The 21,012-nt window shown below is 47.4% G+C and overlaps 1 protein-coding gene and 1 non-coding gene across 17 annotated transcripts in view; both read right to left on the minus strand.

Annotated features, from left to right (window-relative positions):
- Window positions 1–3,175: 3,175 nt before the first annotated feature.
- On the minus strand, window positions 3,176–3,339 carry LOC116881657. The gene has a single exon (XR_004385462.1). It is a non-coding gene; the product is annotated as a U1 spliceosomal RNA (small nuclear RNA).
- Window positions 3,340–11,345: 8,006 nt separating this feature from the next.
- Window positions 11,346–21,012, minus strand: part of PDE4DIP (phosphodiesterase 4D interacting protein) — a 206,668-nt gene continuing 197,001 nt past the window's right edge. For 2 of the 16 annotated variants that reach the window (XM_032881284.1, XM_032881287.1), the window contains exons 33-41: window positions 19,640–19,864; window positions 17,139–17,255; window positions 16,159–16,382; window positions 14,868–15,011; window positions 13,750–13,888; window positions 13,400–13,446; window positions 13,111–13,137; window positions 12,317–12,368; window positions 11,346–11,675 (exon numbers count right to left, since the gene is read on the minus strand). In XM_032881284.1, coding sequence (XP_032737175.1) covers window positions 11,530–11,675; window positions 12,317–12,368; window positions 13,111–13,137; window positions 13,400–13,446; window positions 13,750–13,888; window positions 14,868–15,011; window positions 16,159–16,382; window positions 17,139–17,255; window positions 19,640–19,864 — 1,121 coding nt within the window. In that variant the 3' untranslated portion in view covers window positions 11,346–11,529. Of the gene's footprint in view, window positions 11,676–12,316; window positions 12,396–13,110; window positions 13,138–13,399; window positions 13,447–13,749; window positions 13,889–14,867; window positions 15,012–16,158; window positions 16,383–17,138; window positions 17,256–19,639; window positions 19,865–21,012 lie in introns of those variants that run through there. The other 14 variants (XM_032881281.1, XM_032881290.1, XM_032881291.1 and 11 more) reach the window with 11 other exon arrangements.

Here is a 21,012-nt window from a genome sequence, read left to right on the forward strand (position 1 = left end):
TTTATACATTTATTTATATATTTATTTATTTGACAGAGAGAGAGAAAGAGAGAGAACAAGCAGGGGATGCCACAGAAGGAGAGGGAGAAGCAGGTTTGGGGAGACTGATGGGGGCTCCATCCCAAGACTCTGGGATCATGACCTGAGCTGAAGGCAGATGTTTAACCTACTGAGTCTCCCAGGTGCCCCTGGATAGATCTGAAGTAGGTTTGGTCTGCTGTTTGGGCTCTACCCATCAACCATTAGGTTAACAACCAAAGACATAATGACATAATTGATGCTCTTCCTGCACTGGCACTGAGGCTCCCCTTCCCCCATCAGAATAGGGAAAAGAGCCCGTGCTGCGATTAAAATTCTTCTAAGTTTAAATGGAACAGTTTAGGCTGGTTTAGGGGAATCTGCCCATTTCTGGCCATCTAAATATGGCCAGCTTCTGGGTGCTGAGCCATCACTGCAGGGACTTAGAAGGGGCACCCTGGTCCTTCAAATTGGAGCTGGGATTGTGAAGAAGGGTTCCTGCTAATCTGTATTTCCCTTGCCTGGGCTGAGCATCCTCGTCCAAGATCAGGTGCTGCAGTGACCTAAAGTGGGCAACCTCCCATGTGTCACTGCTTCTCTCTGGCAGAGTCCAAAGGAGGCCCATGGTAGTGGTGGGGGGAGAGGCAGGGATAGAATTCTACACTCTGTCAGAAGGTTGTCCACAGTGAAGATTTAAAAAAAATATATTAGGAGGATAGATGTCAGATTACATACTTCGTGATAGAGTAAGAGCTCTGCGTGGTGACAGAAGGTAGCTTACACTTGTAGTGAATATAACATACTTTATAGAGTTGTCCAATCACTATCTTGTCATGTGAAACTGACGTCACATGGTATATCAACTGTAAATCAAGTTTTAAAATAACCTGAAAGTGAGGGGAAACATTTGAGAAAGAAACAATAAAACTACAGTTGACTGGGGAACAACAAGGGTTTGAATTGTACTGAATAATGTAGGTCCACTTAAGGGGTGATTTCTTTTCTTACGAATATAGTATGGTACTGTCAACGTATTTTCTCTTCCTCATGATTTTCTCAATGACATTTTCTTTACACTAACTCACTGAATTGAAAGAATAAGGTATGTAATACAAACAACATAAAATATGTGTTAATCAACTGTTTTTGTTATCTGTAAGGCTGTTACACTAAGTACACCCACAAACACCCCACCTACTAGAGTCTATAACTTAAATCGGCAGAGTTGCAGGATATAAGATGGACAAAATCAAGTGTTTCTAAACCCTAGCAATGAACAATCGGAAAAGGAAATTAAGAAAACAATTCCATTTATAACAGCACCCACCAGAATAGTATCTAGGAATAATTGATTCAAGGAGGCACAAAACCTGTACACTGAAAACTACAAAACATTGCTGCATGAGATTAAAGAAAACCTAACCAAGTGGAAAGACATCCCGTGTTCACCGACTGGAAGGACTGAAGTGGCTAAGAAGGCAACACCACGTGGCTAAGAAGGCAACACCATGATCCACAGATTCCGTGGGATTCCTATCAAACTTTTTTCTTCTGCCTTCTCTACAGCACTTTGCAATACATTTCCTCTCAGACATAGTGGTTTCTTTCTTTTTTTATATATATTTTATTTATTTATTTGACAGACAGAAATCACAAGTAGGAAGAGAAGCAGGGGGAGAAAGCAGGCTCTCTGCTGAGCAGAGAGCCCGATGTGGGGCTTGATCCCAGGATGCTGGACGCTGGGATCCTGACCTGAGCCGAAGGCAGAGGCTTTAACCCATTGAGCCACCCAGGCACCCCAGACATTGTGGTTTTCATCTCTTAATGTGAGATTGGGGGTTTGTTTTGTTTTGTTTTACATTTTCCATGTATCTGCTGAGTGTTTTGAACCGATGGGATGCAGTTATAACAAACGCTTTCTTGTCCTCTGGTGATTCTCACCTTGGTGTCAGCTCTGGGTCATTTTCAGATGACTGACCCGTCTGCTCCTGAGGGCTCATTTCCCCTGCTTGTCTGCAGACCTCAAACCGTCGGATGGGATGCCACACACCGTGAATGCTATCATGTTGGTTGCTGCATATTTTTTGTTTTCTGTAATATTAAGCTTTGTTTAGTGATGCATTTAAATTACTTGGAAACATTTCCGGTGTATCTTTAATGATTTATTAAATGGTCCAGAAGAGTAAACCACTTCCTGTGAGTCCCTATTGGTGTGCCCCCCCAAGTAAAAATCAAAGTTGGAAAGCCTCAATGTAGATTCTGAATAGAGGCTTTTATACGGGAAAAAGCCCCAGCTCCAGTGAAATCACGAAGCCAGAAACCCCTTCAAGCTTGTATTTACAAAGCAACACAGTTGTGAGGACAGTTTCTGCTTGAGCCTGAGAGCAAGGAGAGGGCCCACCATCCCTTGTCCAAGAGCTAACCCACTGTCTGGGAAAGGTCTATGGTGCCAACTGAACGGGTCCTTTGCAAGTAGGCAGACGTGCCTCTTTAGAAGCCTATCAAGGGTCGTTGGGCTGGCTCAGTCCAGAGAACACCAGAGTCTGGATCTAGGTGTCCTGAGCTCAGGATCCCCCCACCTCCACTGGGTACAGAGATTGCTTTAATAAACTTAAATAAATAAACAAAAGCGTGTCAAGTTCCAAAGTCTATGTTCTCTGAAGGGCCCACTGGAGGAAGGCTGCCAAGGGTAAGAAGTGGACTGATTAAGGATAGGGAGTCTGGGGGCTGCGTGAGGCTTTGTAGGGTGCTGGTGGGAAAAGGGAGCCAGAGGGCAGCGGAGGCGGACAGACTCTGGCTTGTGTTCCCTGGGGAGTGAAAGAAAGCACCTTCTTCACCTAGATCCTGGGACTGCAAGACACCAAAACGTAAGCAGAATCACACAAAACATTGGAGAACACCAGGCACGCTGCTCCAAGAGAGACCTCAAGAAAAACAAGAGGCCCAATCTTTTCCTGAAAACTGTGCATAGAGGACTCCCGCGTGTCTCCGGTGAAAAAGACCATCAAACAGCGATGCAGTTAAGTGGGTTGTAAATCACACATTCACTGAGTAAGTGGTACTGCTAAAACAGCAACACCAGCAAACGTTCTCTTAAAAGATAAAGCTGTAAGAAAAAATAAAAAATAAGAGCATTCTATTACTGAACACCTATTACCCTGGGAAAAGGCAAGCACAGTCCCCCACTACCATAAATTATGGAGTCGAGCTTCCCACATTTGGAGAAATCACAGGGGTCAGCACATCCACAGTGCAATGGACAAGCCTCATCCTGAGAAAACGACCTGCTTGATCATGGTATCTCCCCTGCTGGATAAGTAAGACCCTCTCCGCCTCCACCTCCGCCCCACACTAGCCTCACCCGTCGTCCACCCTGCACACACACTCACTTGCCAACCAACACCCCAAAACCCTGAGCAGCCATTCCTGCCCCAAGCATCCTCACCCTCCACAGGAGTCTTCCTAATACAATGGAAGCTACAGCACTGCTACATCCTCTGCCCCAGGAATTCTCAGGCCCAGAACCTCGGCCTAATGGTAACTGATTTACATAAGACATGCCCCATCCATGATGTCAGGGGGTCTCCCTGCCACCACACACAGGCAGGCACACTCAGCACAGGGAAGGCTGTCCCAGCCTGTGAGGAACATGAGGGAGGACTTTCCAGCAGACAGAGAAGTGCAGATCCATCTCTCCCTCTCTCCCTCTCCTTAAAATCTGCTTTGAGGAGACAGAGGGCATTGGCTACACCTGTGGAGCTCAGCCTCCTAGCCAGTCCCCCACGCACCCCGCAGGCCTGGACACCCTGGGGGATGGAGCAGGGAACCAAAAGGCAGCAACCTCTGGGCTGGCCCTCTGGCTGACACCTGCTGGCAACATCCCAGGCCCTGAGAACACCTCGGGGGACAGCTTCTTCACCGGGCGGGCTCCTAGGGCAGGGACGCAGAGTTCCCTCATGGCTGCCCTGGAGAGAACGACCAAGGATCCCGCTGTTGAGGACAGGGCCAAAGGAAACCATCCCTTCTGCTCCCTTAGACTGGGCTCAGAGTTCACAGCAGGAGGTTAGCAGGGTTCCAGGTGCCGGCTCTGCCACCACCTTCCCTCCTCCCTCTACCACGGTGTTCTTCCCCTTGGATGAGATTTCTGCATCAAAGTTGGTGGGAAAAAGCCAGGTTTGGGAAACAAAGCAAAACAAATACTCCCAAGAGACCAGTACTTGGGCAATTGTATGGCCCTGGGTGGAGTGTCCTAGGGTCCTGATTCGCCTTTGTCTTGATTGCGCCTTGAGGGACTGCTTTTCTTTCATCAGATTGTTGAAATTCGAAAAGATTGGGGGGCGGAGGGTGTCCAACTTTAGTTGTCACCTAGTTCATAGTGTGGTGGGGGGCAGAATAATGCCCTGTCCCTAGGAGGTGTCCATGCTAATGCCAGTGAAGAGGAAGCAGAAGGCTAGCTAAAGGACAAAGCACAGGCTGATTCCCTGAGCCCCTGAACTCTCACTCCTGGGTAAGATCTCTGGGACAGTTCCAGGAAGCTGCCAGCTGTCTTATTGGTAATCCCGAACTATAGGGGAAAACAACCTTAACTTGACAATGGCAAAGGCCTCCAGGATCTTGAAGGTCCTCTTTAGCATTTTCTTTTGAAAACCTCCCTTTCTCCCAACCTCTAATGCCCACGTGTATAATGAGCTTTGGCTCCCAACCCCAGGGCAGCAGCTCTTTCTGCCCAAGGGACCTGTCCCCTTGCTTTAGTAAAACCAACATTTTGCACCAGAGACGTTGCAAGGATTCTTTCTTCATCGTTGTCTCCCAACCTCACTCCACCAAACCTCACCTGTATTCCAAAAACCCATCACCAGGAACCTGTGCACATGTTCCATCAGCAGCAAAAGGGACCCTGCAGAGGTGCTTATGTTAAGGACCTTGAGATGGGGAGATGATCCTGGATTCTCCAGGCAAACTCTGGGAAGACAAGGGGGTCTTAAAACTGGAAGAGGCAGAGAAGGAGGTCAGAAGGATGCAGTGTGAGGAGGACTCTGCCTGCTGGGGCTGGGGCTGAGCATGGAGGAGGGGCCTCTAAAAGCTGGAACAGGCAAAGAGACACACTGTCTGGTTCACCTAAAAAAATAGAAACTGCCAGATATTTTACCAGCAAAACTGGGATTTGTCAGGAATAAAAGGGGAAGGCGATCTGGGATAAAGCAGCGTTGGCAAATCCATAGGCGAGTCCAGAGAACAAATGGGAGGGACACTCTTCTTTTTGGAGGAAAGGAGTCAGTTGGGAAGATTGTTCTAAAAGTCCATCGGGGTGGACTATGAGTCGGAAGAGTGTTGGTGTCTGCCTGGGAGGAAAAGCTAGCGTTTCTTCCTCTGGCCAGATTACTAGAGGCCTATGCCTGTGCAATGTCAAGTCCCGGTAAGGTCAGATCAGTCCCTCTCTTGGGGCCGCAACGCCCTAGGAGGTAAGGAGAGCAGAGGAACTCTTTTGCTAAAACCTCAGGACTGCATTTTAGTGTGGTTTTCCTTGACTAATTTCCACCCTCTCCTAGAGCCTCCAGAAGGGAAGGTGCCGTGTGGACATCTCGATCTTAGTCCAGTGAGAACCTTGTTGGGACTCTGCACCCTCAGAACTGTAAGATAAAAAAAATATATATGTGTTCTTGTAATGCGCTCCATTTATGGTGACTTGGTAACACAGTAAGAAGCATCTAGCTCATTCACCTCAGTGGTAATGAGTTCTGGGGAATGCGATAAATTCTGTACAAACTCTGCAGGTTTTCTGTCTTAGGTCCAAGGCCAAGAGCTAGTTTTATTTGGGTTTATGTTTTACTTTTAGGTACCTGCTGATGTGATGTGGGCCAGGAGCAAATGGTCAGGAAAGAATTCTTGAGGTGTCTTCAGGGCAAAAAAGGTGCTTTTGTTTGTTGGTTTGTTTGTTTGTTTGTTTGTTTTCAGCATAACAGTATTCATTGTTTTTTGCACCACACCCAGTGCTCCATGCAATCTGTGCCCTCTCCAATACCCACCACCTGGTTCCCCCAACCTCCCACCCCGCGCCCCTTCAAAAGTCTCAGATTGTTTTTCAGAGTCCACAGTCTCTCATGCTTCACCTCCCCTTCCAGTTTCCCTCAACTCCATTCTCCTCTCCATCTCCCCATGTCCTCCATGCTATTTGTTATGCTCCACAAAGAAGTAAAGCCATATGATAATTGACTCTCTCTGCTTGACTTATTTCACTCAGCATAATCTCTTCCAGTCCCATCCATGTTGCTACAAAAGTTGGGTATTCATCCTTTCTGATGGAGGCATAATACTCCATAGTGTATATGGACCACATCTTCCTTATCCATTCGTCCGTTGAAGGGCATCTTGGTTCTTTCCACAGTTTGGCGACCATGGCCATTGCTGCTATAAACATTGTTCTTTTCACTACATCTGTATCTTTGGGGTAAATACCCAGTTATGCAATGGCAGGGTCATAGGGAAGCTCTATTTTTAATTTCTTGAGGAATCTCCACACTGTTTTCCAAAGTGGCTGCACCAACTTGCATACCCACCAACAGTCTAAGAGGGTTCCCCTTTCTCCACATTCCCTCCAACACATGTTGTTTCCTGTCTTGCTGATTTTGGTCATTCTAACTGGTGTAAGGTGGTATCTCAATGTGGTTTTCATTTGAATCTGCCCGATGGCTAGTGATGATGAACATTTTTTCATGTGTCTGATAGCCATTTGTATGTCTTCATTGGAGAAGTGTCTGTTCATATCTTCTGCCCATTCTTTGATAAGATAAATTGCCCACACAATAAGTGTGTGTTGAGTTTCAGGAGTTCTTTATAGATCCTGGATTTCAACCTTTTGTCTGTACTGTCATTTGCAAATATCCTCTCCCATTCCGTGGGTTGCCTCTTTGTTTTCTTGACGGTTTCCTTTGCTGTGCAGAAGCTTTTGATCTTGTTGAAGTCCCAAAAGTTCATCTTCACTTTTGTTTCCTTTGCCTTTGGAGACATATCTTGAAAGAAGTTGCTGTGGCTGATATTGAAGAGGAATAACACCTAACTCCTGAAGCTGTTTCAAAAAATTGAAGCAGAAGGAAAACTTCCAGATGCTTTCTATGATCCCCTGATCCCCAAACCAGGCAATGACCCTGCGAAAAAGGAGAATTTCAGACCAATATCACTGATGAATATGGATGCTAAGATTCTCAACAAGATCCTAGCAAACAGGATCCAACAGCACATTAAAAAGATTATCCACCATGACCAGGTGGGATTCATCCCTGGGCTACAAGGATGGTTCAACATTCGCAAATCAATGAATGTGATAGAACAAATCAATAAGAGAAGAGAGAAGAACCACATGGTCCTCTCCATTGATGCAGAAAAAGCTTTTGACAAAATCCAGCATCCGTTCCTGATTAAAATGCTTCAAAGTATAGGGATAGAGGGAACATTCCTGAACTTCATCAAATCTATCTATGAAATACCCACAGCAAATATCATCCTCAATGGGAAAAAGCTTGCAGCCTTCCTGTTGAGATCAGGAACACAACAAGGATGCCCACTCTCACCACTCTTGTTCAACATAATATTAGAAGTCCTAGCAACAGCAATCAGACAACAAAGAGAAATAGAAGGTATCCAAATTGGCCATGAAGAAGTCAAACTCTCTCTGTTAGCAGATGACATGATACTTTATATGGAAAAGCCAAAAGACTCCACCCCCAAACTACTAGAACTCATACAGCAATTCAGTAACGTGGCAGGATACAAAGTCAATGTACAGAAATCAGTGGCTTTCTTATACACTAACAATGAAAATACAGAAAGGGAAATTAGAGAATCGATTCCATTTACTATAGCACCAAGAACCATAAGATACCTGGGAATAAACCTAACCAAAAAGGTAAAGGATCTGTACTCGAGGAACTACAGAACACTCATGAAAGGAATTGAAGAAGACACAAAAAGATGGAAGACCATTCCATGCTCTTGGATCGGAAGAATAAACATTGTTAAAATGTCTATACTGCCTAGAGCAATCTATACTTTTAATGCCATTCCAATCAAAATTCCACCGGTATTTTTCAAAGAGCTGGAGCAAATAATCCAAAAATGTGTATGGAACCAGAAGAGACCCCGAATAGCTAAGGAAATGTTGAAAAACAAAAATAACTCTGGGGGCATCACGTTACCTGATTTCAAGCTTTCCTACAAAGCTGTGATCACCAAGACAGCATGGTACTGGCATAAAAACAGACACATAGACCAGTGGAACAGAGTAGAGAGCCCAGATATGGATCCTCAACTCTATGGTCAATTAATCTTTGACAAAACAGGAAAAAATATACAGTGGAAAAAAGACAGTCTCTTCAATAAATGGTGCTGGGAAAACTGGACAGCTATATGCAGAAGAATGAAACTCGACCATTCTCTTACACCGTACACAAAGATATATTCAAAAAGGATAAAAGACCTCAATGTGAGACAGGAATCCATCAGAATCCTAGAGGAGAACATAGGCAGTAACCTCTTCGATATCAGCCACAGCAACTTCTTTCAAAAAAGGTGTTTTTATTAAAGTTCAGGGACAGGACCCCTGGAAAGGAAGAGGTGCCCTGGGATTGTGAGGAGTGATTTATCATATACTGTACATTGGGGGTGGAGGGTGGAGATAAAGACGTTTCCAAAGGGATTTTTAGGTGTTATAAGAGACTGTAAGGAAATTTACTTTTATTTACATTTCACTGGCCTTTGCTCTCCTCATCACCTGCCACCTGTTTTCTTTCCATTCTTTTCTGTGGGATTCACAGTCCATTCCCTGCATGGGCTCAGCCAGGTTCTTATGGGAATTATGCCAAGTGGAAGCCATTGGTGGACACACAGAAAGATATTTCAAGAGTGGACTCTGTTACTCTCATAGGGAGGGTTAGGACATAACTTACAAAGAGGTGAATATTGGACCATGTTCCCATCAAAGCTACATTTTTGTTGCAATGAGTTCTCTTAAGGCACAAAGCTACTTTTCAGCCTTTCACAAAGGGTGAAAAGCAACTGATCTGTGACTGGATCCTGAGCGGAGTGACATCATACGCTGTTGCTTTCCTAAATGTTATGTACTTAAAGTGAATTTTGTAGAAGCAGTGTCTGAGTTCTTCACTGATTACTGACTATCCCATCAGAGTGCAGCAGCCCTGGCGGCAGAGGGATGGAGGAGAAATCACTGGGATGCTGGAATAAGCACAGGGCGACATGGTCTCATGCTTGGTTTCTTTGCCTTAATAGCTTATTGACTTTCATCCATTCAGCCGATTGGGCCAGTGAGTTCCTCTGTATTGACAGCCAAAGGCCTTCGTGGAAATACTTGAACAACAGAGCAGGAGAGCAGATGTGGAGTCACTCCATCGACTAATAAAATAGGGGACATCCCTACCTCAGGTGGGAGACTTTTCTTGGGTCTTTCTGTTACTGGTCACAGTGGTGGTGATGGTTGTGAGATACTATTTGAGGGTTTGTTTGTTGTTGTCCGTGGTTGGGACTCTCTAGGAAATAACTGTGGAGTGATAGCTTTATAGTAATTCTTGGAAACCAAAAGAACATAACTAAGGACTCTTCCCAAGGAATATTTGCAGATCTCTGTGCCAACATTTATGGAAGGACTTATACACTTTTCAGTTAAAGGTTATCAATCAAAGTGAAACAACTCTATACTTTTGGGTCAATGTTGGAGAACAACAGTTTTAAACTGTGGTCTGCATCAGAATCACCTGGGGTAAGATACAGATGTAGTGAAAAGAAGGGCCATCTGTACCCCAATGTTCATAGCAGCAATGGCCACAGTCGCCAAAGTGGAAAGAACCAAGATGCCCTTCAACGGATGAATGGATAAGGAAGATGTGGTCCATATACTCTATGGAGTATTATGCCTCCATCAGGAAGGATGACTTGGAACAGGACTGGAGGAAATTATGCTGAGTGAAATAAGTCAAGCAGAGTCAATTATCATATGGTTTCCCTTATTTGTGGAGCATAAGAAATAACATGGAGGGCATGGGGAGCTGGAGAGGAGACAGGAGTTGGGGGAAATTGGAGGGGGAGATGAACCATGAGAGACTGTGGACTCTGAGAAACAATCTGAGGGTTTTGGAGGGGAAAGGGGTGGGAGGCTGGGTTTAGCCTGGTGGTGGGTATTATGGAGGGCACACGTTGCATGGAGCACTGGGTATGGTGCATAAACAATGAATTTGGAACACTGAAATTTTTTTTTTAAAAAAGGCTAAAAAAAAGAAACACAAAAACTCTGAAACCCAAAAGAAAAAAAAAAAAGAACCTGGGGGTATTTGTGTAAGAAATGCAGATTCTGAGGCCACACACCAATGAAATAATTGGGATTGGAGCCCAGGAAGTGGCTCCTGTGATCTCCACTGCTGATTCTAAGGCTATCCAAACCTAAGAACCACTCTCTAATATTTTTAGATTGGGGATTCTTACAAAATGACAGAGAAGCCAAAACTCCTTTTAAACTTAGACTTCAATAGTAGTCTATGACCTTCTTAGGGACAGTGTGTCTTTCCTACTCTTACACGCTCAGCCTAGAGACTGGTGCTGAAATCAGAGCAGGTAAGGAAAAATCTTTTATTTCTTTGTACACATTTTACTTTCATAGCCGCCAAAAGGACTGTGTTTCATTTCCTCTAACTGACCCTGTCCACCAGTTATGTTGCCCTCGACAAATTACTATAGCAACATATATAAATATCTATCGTACATTTATACACACGTACATGCCTTCTAAAGCACTGTCAGGACACAGACTAGGCTTTCCCACAACTGGGGCTTCTCAGGTGCCACTTAAAAATGATCACCGGTTTGTCTTATAGGACTTTCAATGGGCTTGGGCTGACCCTGAGCCCGAGTTCCCCAGAGAGGAGTTAGGGTGATGAAAGGGAACGGCGTATTCAGAGTGAGGTGGCCACACTTCGGAGATCATAAAAGAAGGGGACTAGGAGGTGCTAGGCTAAGCAGGAGATGGCACATGGGAAGCCACCGCTTTCACCAGTAGCATTCGAATCACGCAGGTGCCTTGGTGTAGATGGATGTCCAGCTGATCGATGGCCAGGCTAAGCCGGCCCCAGGGAAGTGTGGATCTGGGAGTTGTGCTGGCTGAGCCCCACTGGCCCTCAGGGCACTGCTGTCACTCGTGGGATTTGGAACGGTCTGAGGAGCTCCTGTGTGGGGATCAGAGGTTCCATCTGTAGGAAGCAGGATCCTGTGTCCCCTGAGCTGAGCATCTGAGTGCAGTCGTTGGAGCGAGGACTGGCTGTGGCCGGTTCCCAGGCCAGTGAGGTACGCAGAAGCATGTCAGGAGCTCCTCTACAGACCAGTGCTGGGATGAGCAGTCCCTGGTGGGTGGTGTTCCTCAGCCACAGGAGAGGCTGTCTTCCCTTCTACCTCCTCCACCAGGAAGAGGATGGGACCCTCTGGCAGGTGTGGAGGACTGGGCTCCAGGTCTCCTCAGCAGATTGGGATCTGCACCAAAGGGGGACAGGCCCAATCTTCCTGCTGTTTGAAAGACCTCCAGTGGCTCCTTTTCTTCAGTGGCTCCTGGAAGGCAAGGGTCACAAGACTGGGGTGCACGGCAGCACCCTTAGAGACTTCACCTGGAGACAGAAATACGACAAGGTGAGAACCTAGTATCAGGTTCTGCTTGTGGCTCCCTGAGCTGCAGTGAGCACTGGGCAGGGCCTGAGCCTGGAGCTCAGCGAGAGCCTGTCAGAAGGATGAGCCCAGAGGAGGGGGTATGGATCTGTGGAGCCCCTCAAGCCACCAGGGAAGAGGGAAGTTTCCCCACCACCTTGGGCGGGTGACAGCCCTGCTCAGAGCCACTGCACATGAGGTGCTCAGATCTTCACAGGCCAGTCCACTCCCTAGTTCACTTGGAGCAAAACGATGGCTTCTGTGACCTCCCGGGAACCGAAGCACTTAGTATGAAACATGCCCATGAAGAAACAGCCTGTTGTAGGAAGGAGAGGACGTGGTGCAGGAAAGTCCCCTGTTCAGTTCATGTCCCTTAATGTACTTAATGTACTTAATGAGGAGAGGGAGGGGCCCCGTCAGCAGGGAGCTCCAACAGCCCCTAGTGCCACCTCTTACAGATGGATGGGCCAAGGCCACAGAGCCGGTTAGTGACAAGCCTGGGATTGGAACGCAGGCCTCAGGCCCTTTCCATTGGTCTCCGGAAAGTGCAGAGGAAACTTCCAAACATGGGGAAGCCAGTGGGTGTGTGGGGCTATTGGGTTACCTTTGCTGGGACAGGAATAAGGCTTTACAGAGGCCATCTTGTATGTGTTCTTCTAAAGAGGCTCAGGAAAGAAAGGAATCATCAGAGAAGAAAAAAAGGGAATTAGAAAAAAAAAAAAAAAAGGTTGAGGGGGAGGGTAAAGTCATGGCCCGACCCATTTTCACACCATGGGATCAATAATCTCTCAGGCTACATAAGGGACATTCCCAGGAAAAGGTCCAATTACTTATGGCAGAACTTTAATGTCCAGTGAAGGGTTTAGTTTCTTTCCCTATTCTTTCTTAAGGAATCTCCATGGCTAGCGTGGAGCCCAACACAGGGCTTGAGGCCACAACCCTGATATCAAGACCTGAGCCAAGATCAAGTCAGATGCTCAACTGCCCGAGCCACCCAGGTTCCCCTAAAGGTTTAGTTTCTGATTTACAAGCTATTTGGTACACTTCAGCTTACTTGCTAGGAATCGGGTTAGTATTTCAAGTAAATGTACAGAATACCTGCCATATACACAAAATGTTTCCCTTCAAGTTTCATTTTTATTTATTATCAAATTCTCTTTTAGGTCAAGAAGACCCAATGGTTGGTTTCCTTTGGAAAATGAAAGATCAAGATTGAATGGCTATTCTCTGCCAATAGAGTGTGCAACAGAATCAACCAATTTGATGGCATCTCGGGTTTATTTTTTCATGAAGTGAAAAGCGTTACAGGAAACACTAGAGCTGGCCCCAGAGCCCCTTTCCTAGAAGCTAATTCAGAGGCATACTCCCCATGTCCTCTGGTCTTGGGAATCAACTCACTTGCTTTCCTCGGACTCCTGACTTGGCCTAGAGGAGGGAAGAAGTGCAGTGAGGAGAGAAGAGGGTCACGATGTCACAGGGAGATGAGATGGCAGGGAAGGGACTGGGGTGGGAGAGGGTATAGGGAGCGAAGCTAGAAGGACATTTAGTGAGGACCTGAGTCCTAGGAATGGACTGAAATCTCCTGAAAGGTCAGAGTGGGTCGGGGATCATCTGCAGACTCTGAAGACAGGTGGGGATGGATTTGGGTTGGGTTCTGTGGCTCTGGAAGGTGCAGTGGTGTCCTTACCTCCAAATTCGTCCTTGCCTTCTTCAAAACATCATGTGTCCTGGTCACTAAAACAACAAAACAGCCCAATAGGTAGAAGTGACCATCTGGGGCCATACTTGCCTAGTGTGTTCCAAAGGGTGTCTTTCTGGCGGCTCAGATCAGGGTCTCCAGCTGCCCCATGCACCCCTCCTTTTGCATCCCCAATTACTCATGGCACAGGAGGTTTGGGGACATCACACTGGTCCGCAGCCCTCCTCCCCACCCCACCCAGTCTGTATGGTCAGGGTCCATCAGCAGCACAAGTGGGGAGCCTGGAAGTCCTCCCACCCCTACTTTCCTCTCTCATCCCCTGGCTCAGGGGCACCCACACTGATTGAAGATAAACTGCTCCATGCTCTCTTTCTGCTGGTTGGCGGTCTTCAGACGCTCCGCTGTGCTCTGAAGGATACTCTCCTGTTTGGACAGTCTGGTTCTCAGTTCCAGAAGTTCCCTTTGCAGGGACTGTCCCTGGGGAAGGGAAACAGGCTCTCTGTCACAGGTCAGAAGGCCTCAAGCACCCGACGCTTTGTGGCTCTTGAAAATCAAAAGCAGGATTCTACAATCCTCTCAATGATTTCTGGACTGGAATCCCTCCAGGAGAGACCCTAGAAGGCTCCAGCTGAGGCCAGCTTAGACTGAGGGCATTAGGTCAGCAGGCTGAGACCCCGGGAGCCCCCATGCACATGGACACAGGCCTCCACTCCTGTGGCGGTAGAGGCCCTGATGCCCAGGCAGTGCCAGGACTCCCAGCAATGGACCAAGAGCACACATTCAGCGCTGACGTTGGTTCTAGTACCGGGCCTCACAGATAAGACTCGCTAGCTGGGCGTGTTTTGCCTGGGGAGACAGTGCAATTCTGTAAATCTCTGGAACAACTTCAAGATGGCAGAACACCCTCTGCCTCAGAACCAGCATAGTTGGGGCCCATAAGGTATTAGTGCTTAAATCTGGCCTCAGGCTCCTAGGCGGGGCTGGTCGGGGGAGATGGAGAAAATTTGCTGTCCACACTCCCCCCGACCAGAGTCCAGGCCTCTTATCTGAGAGCACCTGGTGGTGGGGCGGCTGACTCTTCCAGGCCTGGCCCAGAGATGTGGAGGAAAACCGTGTGTGGGATGCAGTGGGTGGCTCCAGGAAGCTGCTCATCTCATGGTGACATTCTGTGGGGATGGCGTGGGGAAAGGGGATGTCGACATTTTCACAGGTCCCTACATTTTTTGGCTCAGCTAAGTTCAGAAAGTGAAAGAACCCAAACAGGGCGGGAGGAGGAGGGATGTCGTAGGACCTGCCCTGCCAGCCACCACCATGGATGACAGGTCTTCCCTCGGGGACGCTCCCCTAAGGCCCCCCTGTCCCAACTCAACTGTCCAGCTCCTGACCTTTAGGACTTGGGAATTGAGGAGGCAGAGTGGCATTTGGGGCAGAAGCGATGAAGGAGGCTGCCACTCACTGTGCTGTCAGACAGGGCAGGGCTGGGGGAGCTGGGCAGGGCCGCTCGCCAGAACATGGTGAGGAGGGAGGCCGACTCGTCCAGCGTGTGCTGCAGGGCCTGGGCGCTGCTCCCAAGTTCATGGATGCCTTTGCTGCCCGGCACCTGGGAGAAGGGGGAGATAGCCCTGGGCACCAGACTGAGAGATCATTCTCTTCCCCCTGCTCAGGCTCCCCCAGCACAGGGCTCAGGTTTCCCTCATGAGTGAGGCACAGGCATGGGCTTGCTTGAACCTGTGAAACCGTTTTGAAACCTGGAAGCCCTGGATCTCCACTTCAGCAGTGACCTCCAACTTGTAAGAATCACTAGATTCTGACTTCTCTCATACTCTCTGTAAGCTGCTAGTCCTGCTCCGTGCTCTCGGGTCTAAGGTCCCTGATTTTTGCTTTGGCACCCCCATGCGTATCTCTAAATCATACCTCTGCTTCAACTGGGCTGAACCATTTGTAGCTCCAAGGACTGTGCTGCCATTCCCTTTACCTGGAATGCTATCCTCCACCACCCAGAGAAGCTGTGTATCTCACCAGTGGTTCCTCTAGGAGCCTGTGACTTTCCTTGCCTGGCCCAAGGACCCCTTCTGTGTTTGCACCCTCCCAACTCAGAGGATGGCTTCCGACACTGAGCCCAGATCCGCTGTTGTCCTTATTTACTTGGATATGTGGCCTTCTCTCTGGGGTGGAGGCTCTTGCAGACAGGGCTGTCCCTGCACATCCATGCACCTCCAGTGCCTCAAACAGCACAGCAGCTGGTACCTGGTCTCTGAACAGGGAAGCGCTCTGAGAAGGTGTGCTGCCCGCTTCCCTGCCCTGCTCAGTCTGCCCAGAGAAATCCCATGGCTGCCAGGCTTCCCCCCTTCCACAACATGGGGCCCGTGCGGATGCAAATCCTGAATTTCCAGCCACCTGATTAAGTGATTTTACTCTGCCGATAGATGACCACATGCCAGGGTGACTGGACCAGATAATAAGTGAACAGAGGGTGCTCAGTAGAGCACGACACATAAGCCAATACTCAGCAAATCCCCTACAGATGAGGATGACAATTCTCTTCTGGCTCTTCTGTGTTTCTGAGAGGAAACGTCAGTCAGGGCAAAGTGTATAGTGAAAACAGGAGATGGAGAAGAAAGGCCCAGCTGGGTGTAAGCAGAAGATGTAGACTCGGCTATGGGAGATATGCAGTGGGAGAACGAGCTAAGATCAGAAGGAAAAAGGGCACAAGGAAAAGGAGCACTTAAGACCTACAGTGTGATTACCTCTGTGACCTGAGTGTCAAGGCCAGGGAAGGTGCAGGCTGATCTCACAAGATCTGCTATCTTTTTGACCAGCAGTTTGCCCTCCCCTATCTGCTGTCTTAGGGCACTGTAGTCATCAATGTGGCCAATGACATGGCGGCCATGCTTATTGGCAAAGGAGCCATCAGTAGCTTCGCCCTCCAGCTTGGGATTCTTCATCACTGGAGAAGCATCCAAATCCAGCTCTGAAAAACAAGACCAGAACAACATAGAATCCACAGTGATAAGCATATCCTCAGTCCACTTCATTCTAAAATAGACATCAAGGACTGAAAGAGGCCAGGAATAGGAAAGGCACTCTGGGAAAAGTACAAGCCAGGTGTGAAGTCCATAGATTTCTGGGTTCTATGTTTTTATGATCTTTCTTACATCATCTCATAATGATCAAACTGCCAGGAGGCAAAATTTTATCCTTATTGACAAATGAAATATCCAGGACAAATATTAGTTTAATAAAAAATTTTAAATTTCCAGTTAAGAAGACACAGACAAACTAAGGGTTCTGGAAGGGAGGGGGTTGAGGGTTTGGGAGGGCCTAGTGGTGAGTATTAAGGAGAACACGTACTGCATGGAGCACTGGGTGTGGTGCATAAACAATGAATCTTGGAACACTGAAAAAATAAAATAATAAAATAAAATAAATAAAAAATAAACCCATTTTTAAAAAGAAGACACAGACAAAGAAATTAAGCCGGACATAGCACTTTCAAGGACGGAGAGATCACTGCGCAGTGAAGCACAACAGAGCAATGGGAAACCACAGGAGGAAGAATAATGGCAAAACAGGTGGCCACAGAAGGTGCAATGAGTAGGGCTAAAGACTTTGGGACCCAAGGAGAAAAATCTCTACATTCAGGTAATGTGCCCATTAGTAACCAAAGGCTACTTGTATTGGTAATTCTCCATCATCAATCCCTGAATCCCTCCGTTGCCATATTTACCATTTGTCCTCTTGAAAACGGTGGTCTCTGAGCCAGGAGCAGCGGCAGAAAGGCTAGGGAATGTGAGCCCTGGAGAATTCATGCCAACATCTCGGACTGGAGGGGAAGCAATGGAGTCTGGGACGTAAAGACAACAACAATTTTCAGGAACCCTGGAACCACCACTAACCAAACCCACGCACAGCCTAGTTATCACCAGCAGAGACCTAAGGCAGTATGGTTTGTCCTCATTACACCCCAACCATGACGGTGAGCAACAGCAAACAAATCCCTTAGTTTGGAACAAGAACATGTCCCTTTAATGGAAGCGAGCTCCATGAGAAGAAACTTCTGGTTTGAAAGATTATTAGGTGCATTTTTCTAGCCTGCATTTTGAATATAATTATGGGTGCAATTTTTAATACACTGCCTTGTAACTAAACCTATGATGTGGAGAACAAAGGCAAAAGGAAATGCACATAAAGTTAAATTTCCTTATAACCTGCAGTCCATTGACAAACATTTGAGGCAGGCAGAATAAGACATTACAGGGACCCCAACTGTCTTAAACTTAATGACCTACTAGAGGGAAAAACAGTCTTAGCTTGACAAAAGCCAGGCCTCCAGGATCTCATGAGTCTTCTTTAGCATATTAAAGTCCTTTTGGAAACTTCCCTTTGCCTGTAGCTCCCCCAATTCCAAACTATATAATCAATGGCTCCTCACAGCCCTAGTGCCACTCTTTCTGCCCACGGGTCCTGTCCCTGTGCTATCATAAAAACAACTTTTTGCACTGAAAATGTCTCAAGAATTCTTTCTTGAGCTCTGAACCCCAATATTTCCACATCAGATATGTGTGGTATAGGTGTCAAAAATACTGAATCAAAGTATGAATGGACTTGTGGGCAATTAAACTAGCATTCCAATCACCATTCTGATGAGTTAGTGATGGGAAAAATGTAGCAGGATGAGAAGGGTAGAGACAGAAGGCATGGCAGGTTAGAGACACCCTCCTGGAGACCAGGCAGCAATCCTACAGTGGAAGAATTGGAAAATATCAGAGAAGGCAAGAAATCCTGCTCAGGAGGTGGCCTAGGACCAGCTCTCCAGCTCAGGCCACTGTGGTGGGTAAGGACCGGGCACAGTGTCAGAGTCACTGGGGCTGAACCCTGGCTGGGGTCGTGGGGATGCAGTGACAGAGGAAAGCTGGCCAGGAGGGCAGAGTGGGGAGTTATAACTAAACACTACAGCCATCATGGCTCCCCAGGGAGAGCCAGCCATCCACCCTATTGTGGCTGAGCAGTTACTATGGGACACAGCTCACGTGACACTTTCTCATCTAATTGCCACAACACAGGATCTTGGAAGTGTCACCTTCATTTGACAAGTGAGGTCAGTGCCTAATTAGTGAAAATCTAGCAGGACCAGGGTGAAAAGCTAAGGATTAACATGCCCCAACAAGAGCAGGCAGGAACGTGTCTGAAAGCTCATCTTTAGAGAATCCTGAGCAGAAATGGCTCCTACTGAAATAAAATTGAAAATAGAGTCCTGGAGGTGAGAGAAGATGGTTAATTAAAAAAAGAAAAGAATAAGTTGAAATGAGTGTGTCAAGATGGAGGGGGGGACAGTACTAATATTCAGACTGAAGCTAGGCGAAGGGGCTTGGATGAAGGACATTGAGAAGAGAGGGAGAGAGCAGGCAAGGCAGTATCTGGAAGGGCAGATGCGGAGGGGAGGGGGAGGGGAATGACAGCCACTGGGAATAAAGGGGGCTATCATCCCACTGCTTTCCACAACCAGCATTGCCTGCGGGACAGGAATGGTTTCCACTCAGCTGAGCTCCCCTCCAATCAGGGAATGGGAATCTGGAAGGCAAGCGATACTGAGACAGAGGCTGGTGAGGAGGAAGGACATGAGGAGGAAGGCCAGCAGCTGGAAATAAAAACATCCAGTTCAAATCCTGGGTCAGGTCTTAGCTGGTTAATGTCTCAATCTCAAAGTTTTCCCACGATGAAAGACAGAAGTAAAACCTCCCTTACTTCAGATGAAACAGTTTGGAAAACTGTTTGAAAACTCGTGGTAAATTTTAAAGCACTCCACAAATACAATAGATATTAACTCACAAGCTATTAACTGTTGAGCGATGCTTACCGTGTCAGGCACTTGTAAATTATTGCACTTAAGGCTTAATTACCATATTACCATATAAAACACATATGATTGTCCATAAGATACATATGATTATTAGTCCTCACCCTGAAGATGAGGAAAGTAAGGCTTCAGTACCTGGGGACTTCAAACACCCTGCCCAAGGCAAGCAACCTGTACCCGCAAACTCAGAATCTGGGGCCCGAGGCAGCTAGGACCCTCAATCCCACCCTCTCACCCAAGGTTGGAGATTGAAACACCTCTGATTTCACCTGACCCTAAGGAGTATGGAAGAGGGAAGATCCCTTCCACCACAGACATCCAGGCCACTGCCCCACTGGCCACGGGCTTCATGGTCCCCCTGCCCTTCCTACCTTGGAGGAGCGGTTGCTTGTTTCCAGGGTCCTCCTGGTGGGTGGAGGAGGGGCTGAGGCTGGCTTTGCTCCCTCCGCCATCCAACTGCTGCTCCAGCTGCAATCGCAGACAGCTGTTCACCTGGATGCTTTGCTCCAGCTGCCCTCGCAAAGCTCGGATCTCTGCCACCAGGTGACTCAGCTCACTGCTCAAAGGGAGCTGGAGACAGGCATCCCAGGTGGGAGCTGAAAGAAGAGAGAGAGAAGGGGTCTGGTGGCTCAGAACCAAGCTTTTCAAACATTTGTCAGAACACTCCTCTGGGGCATTCCTTTCTGCTCGGGACCCCGCTGTCCTCTCAGGGCCCCAGGCAACCCATTTGGGATGGAGCTGCCTCCTTTTCCTGCGTGGGTCTCCGCAATCACTGAGCGAGATACCGCACACCGGAACTGCCTCGAGGCTCCGGTGACCCACCTGCATCTGGAGAGCCTTCCATGAGCAGGTGGGGTCAAAGCCTATTATTATTTGACTTCCGCAGTCACCCAGTCCTACAGGCCAGAGAGCAGGGTCTTCAGAGATAGGGGGGTCAGCACTGGGCTACAGAAGTCCTGGGGATTCGGGAGGAGGAAAGCGGATGCCTCCGTGCTCAGGAGTCACAGCAGAAAGGAGGAGGAGGTCACCAGGGAGAGGAAAGGAGGCACCGGGCCTTTGGCAGCATGGAGGAATGGGAGTCTCTGCTAGAGGCCAGGGGTCACAACTCACTGAACTATTCTACTTCGCCACTTTTTTTTTTTTTTTTAATCTCTATTGGCTACCACAGTCTGTTTCTTTGTACTAGGGATGAGGATAGCTAAGAAATATTCTACTAAACCACATATCTTCTCTGAAAGCTTGAAGCCAAATATATTTCAAAAAGTAGAATTTGTTTTGGTGTTTAGGAAGGCCATAGGATCCGTACGCCATCTCTCATGTAGCCCATACACCAGGTTGCCTCTGGGCCACAGGCCTTCAGGCAAATACATTCAAATTTCCGTGACAAGCTGGGTGAACATTACCACTGAGTGGGGTTAAGTCAAGTCTGTGAATACCATTTTGGTCAGTTCAGGCAGTTTTTGAGACCAAATGAGTATATGAAAGAGCTATCACAAGAATTCATGGTTCTCATGGGATTACCGAATTAAGGATAAGAAACTATGGGGCTTCAGAGGTAGGAGCTTTGAAATGACTCCTAAAACAACTATAAGAAGGGAGAAAGGCATGAAAGAGGATGTAGTCAGGATGAAGGGATTTTTTTTCCTGTCGTATAAAAACAAAATTGAAGAAAAAAAACATACTGAATTTACAAACGAAAAACTGCTCCCAAGAAGTTCGTATAGAAAGGCTTCTCCAAGTTGTT

The sequence above is a fragment of the Lontra canadensis genome, unplaced genomic scaffold (assembly GCF_010015895.1).
Source record: "Lontra canadensis isolate GAN:19392208 unplaced genomic scaffold, GSC_riverotter_1.0 scaffold75, whole genome shotgun sequence".
Taxonomy (NCBI): Eukaryota; Metazoa; Chordata; class Mammalia; order Carnivora; family Mustelidae; genus Lontra; species Lontra canadensis.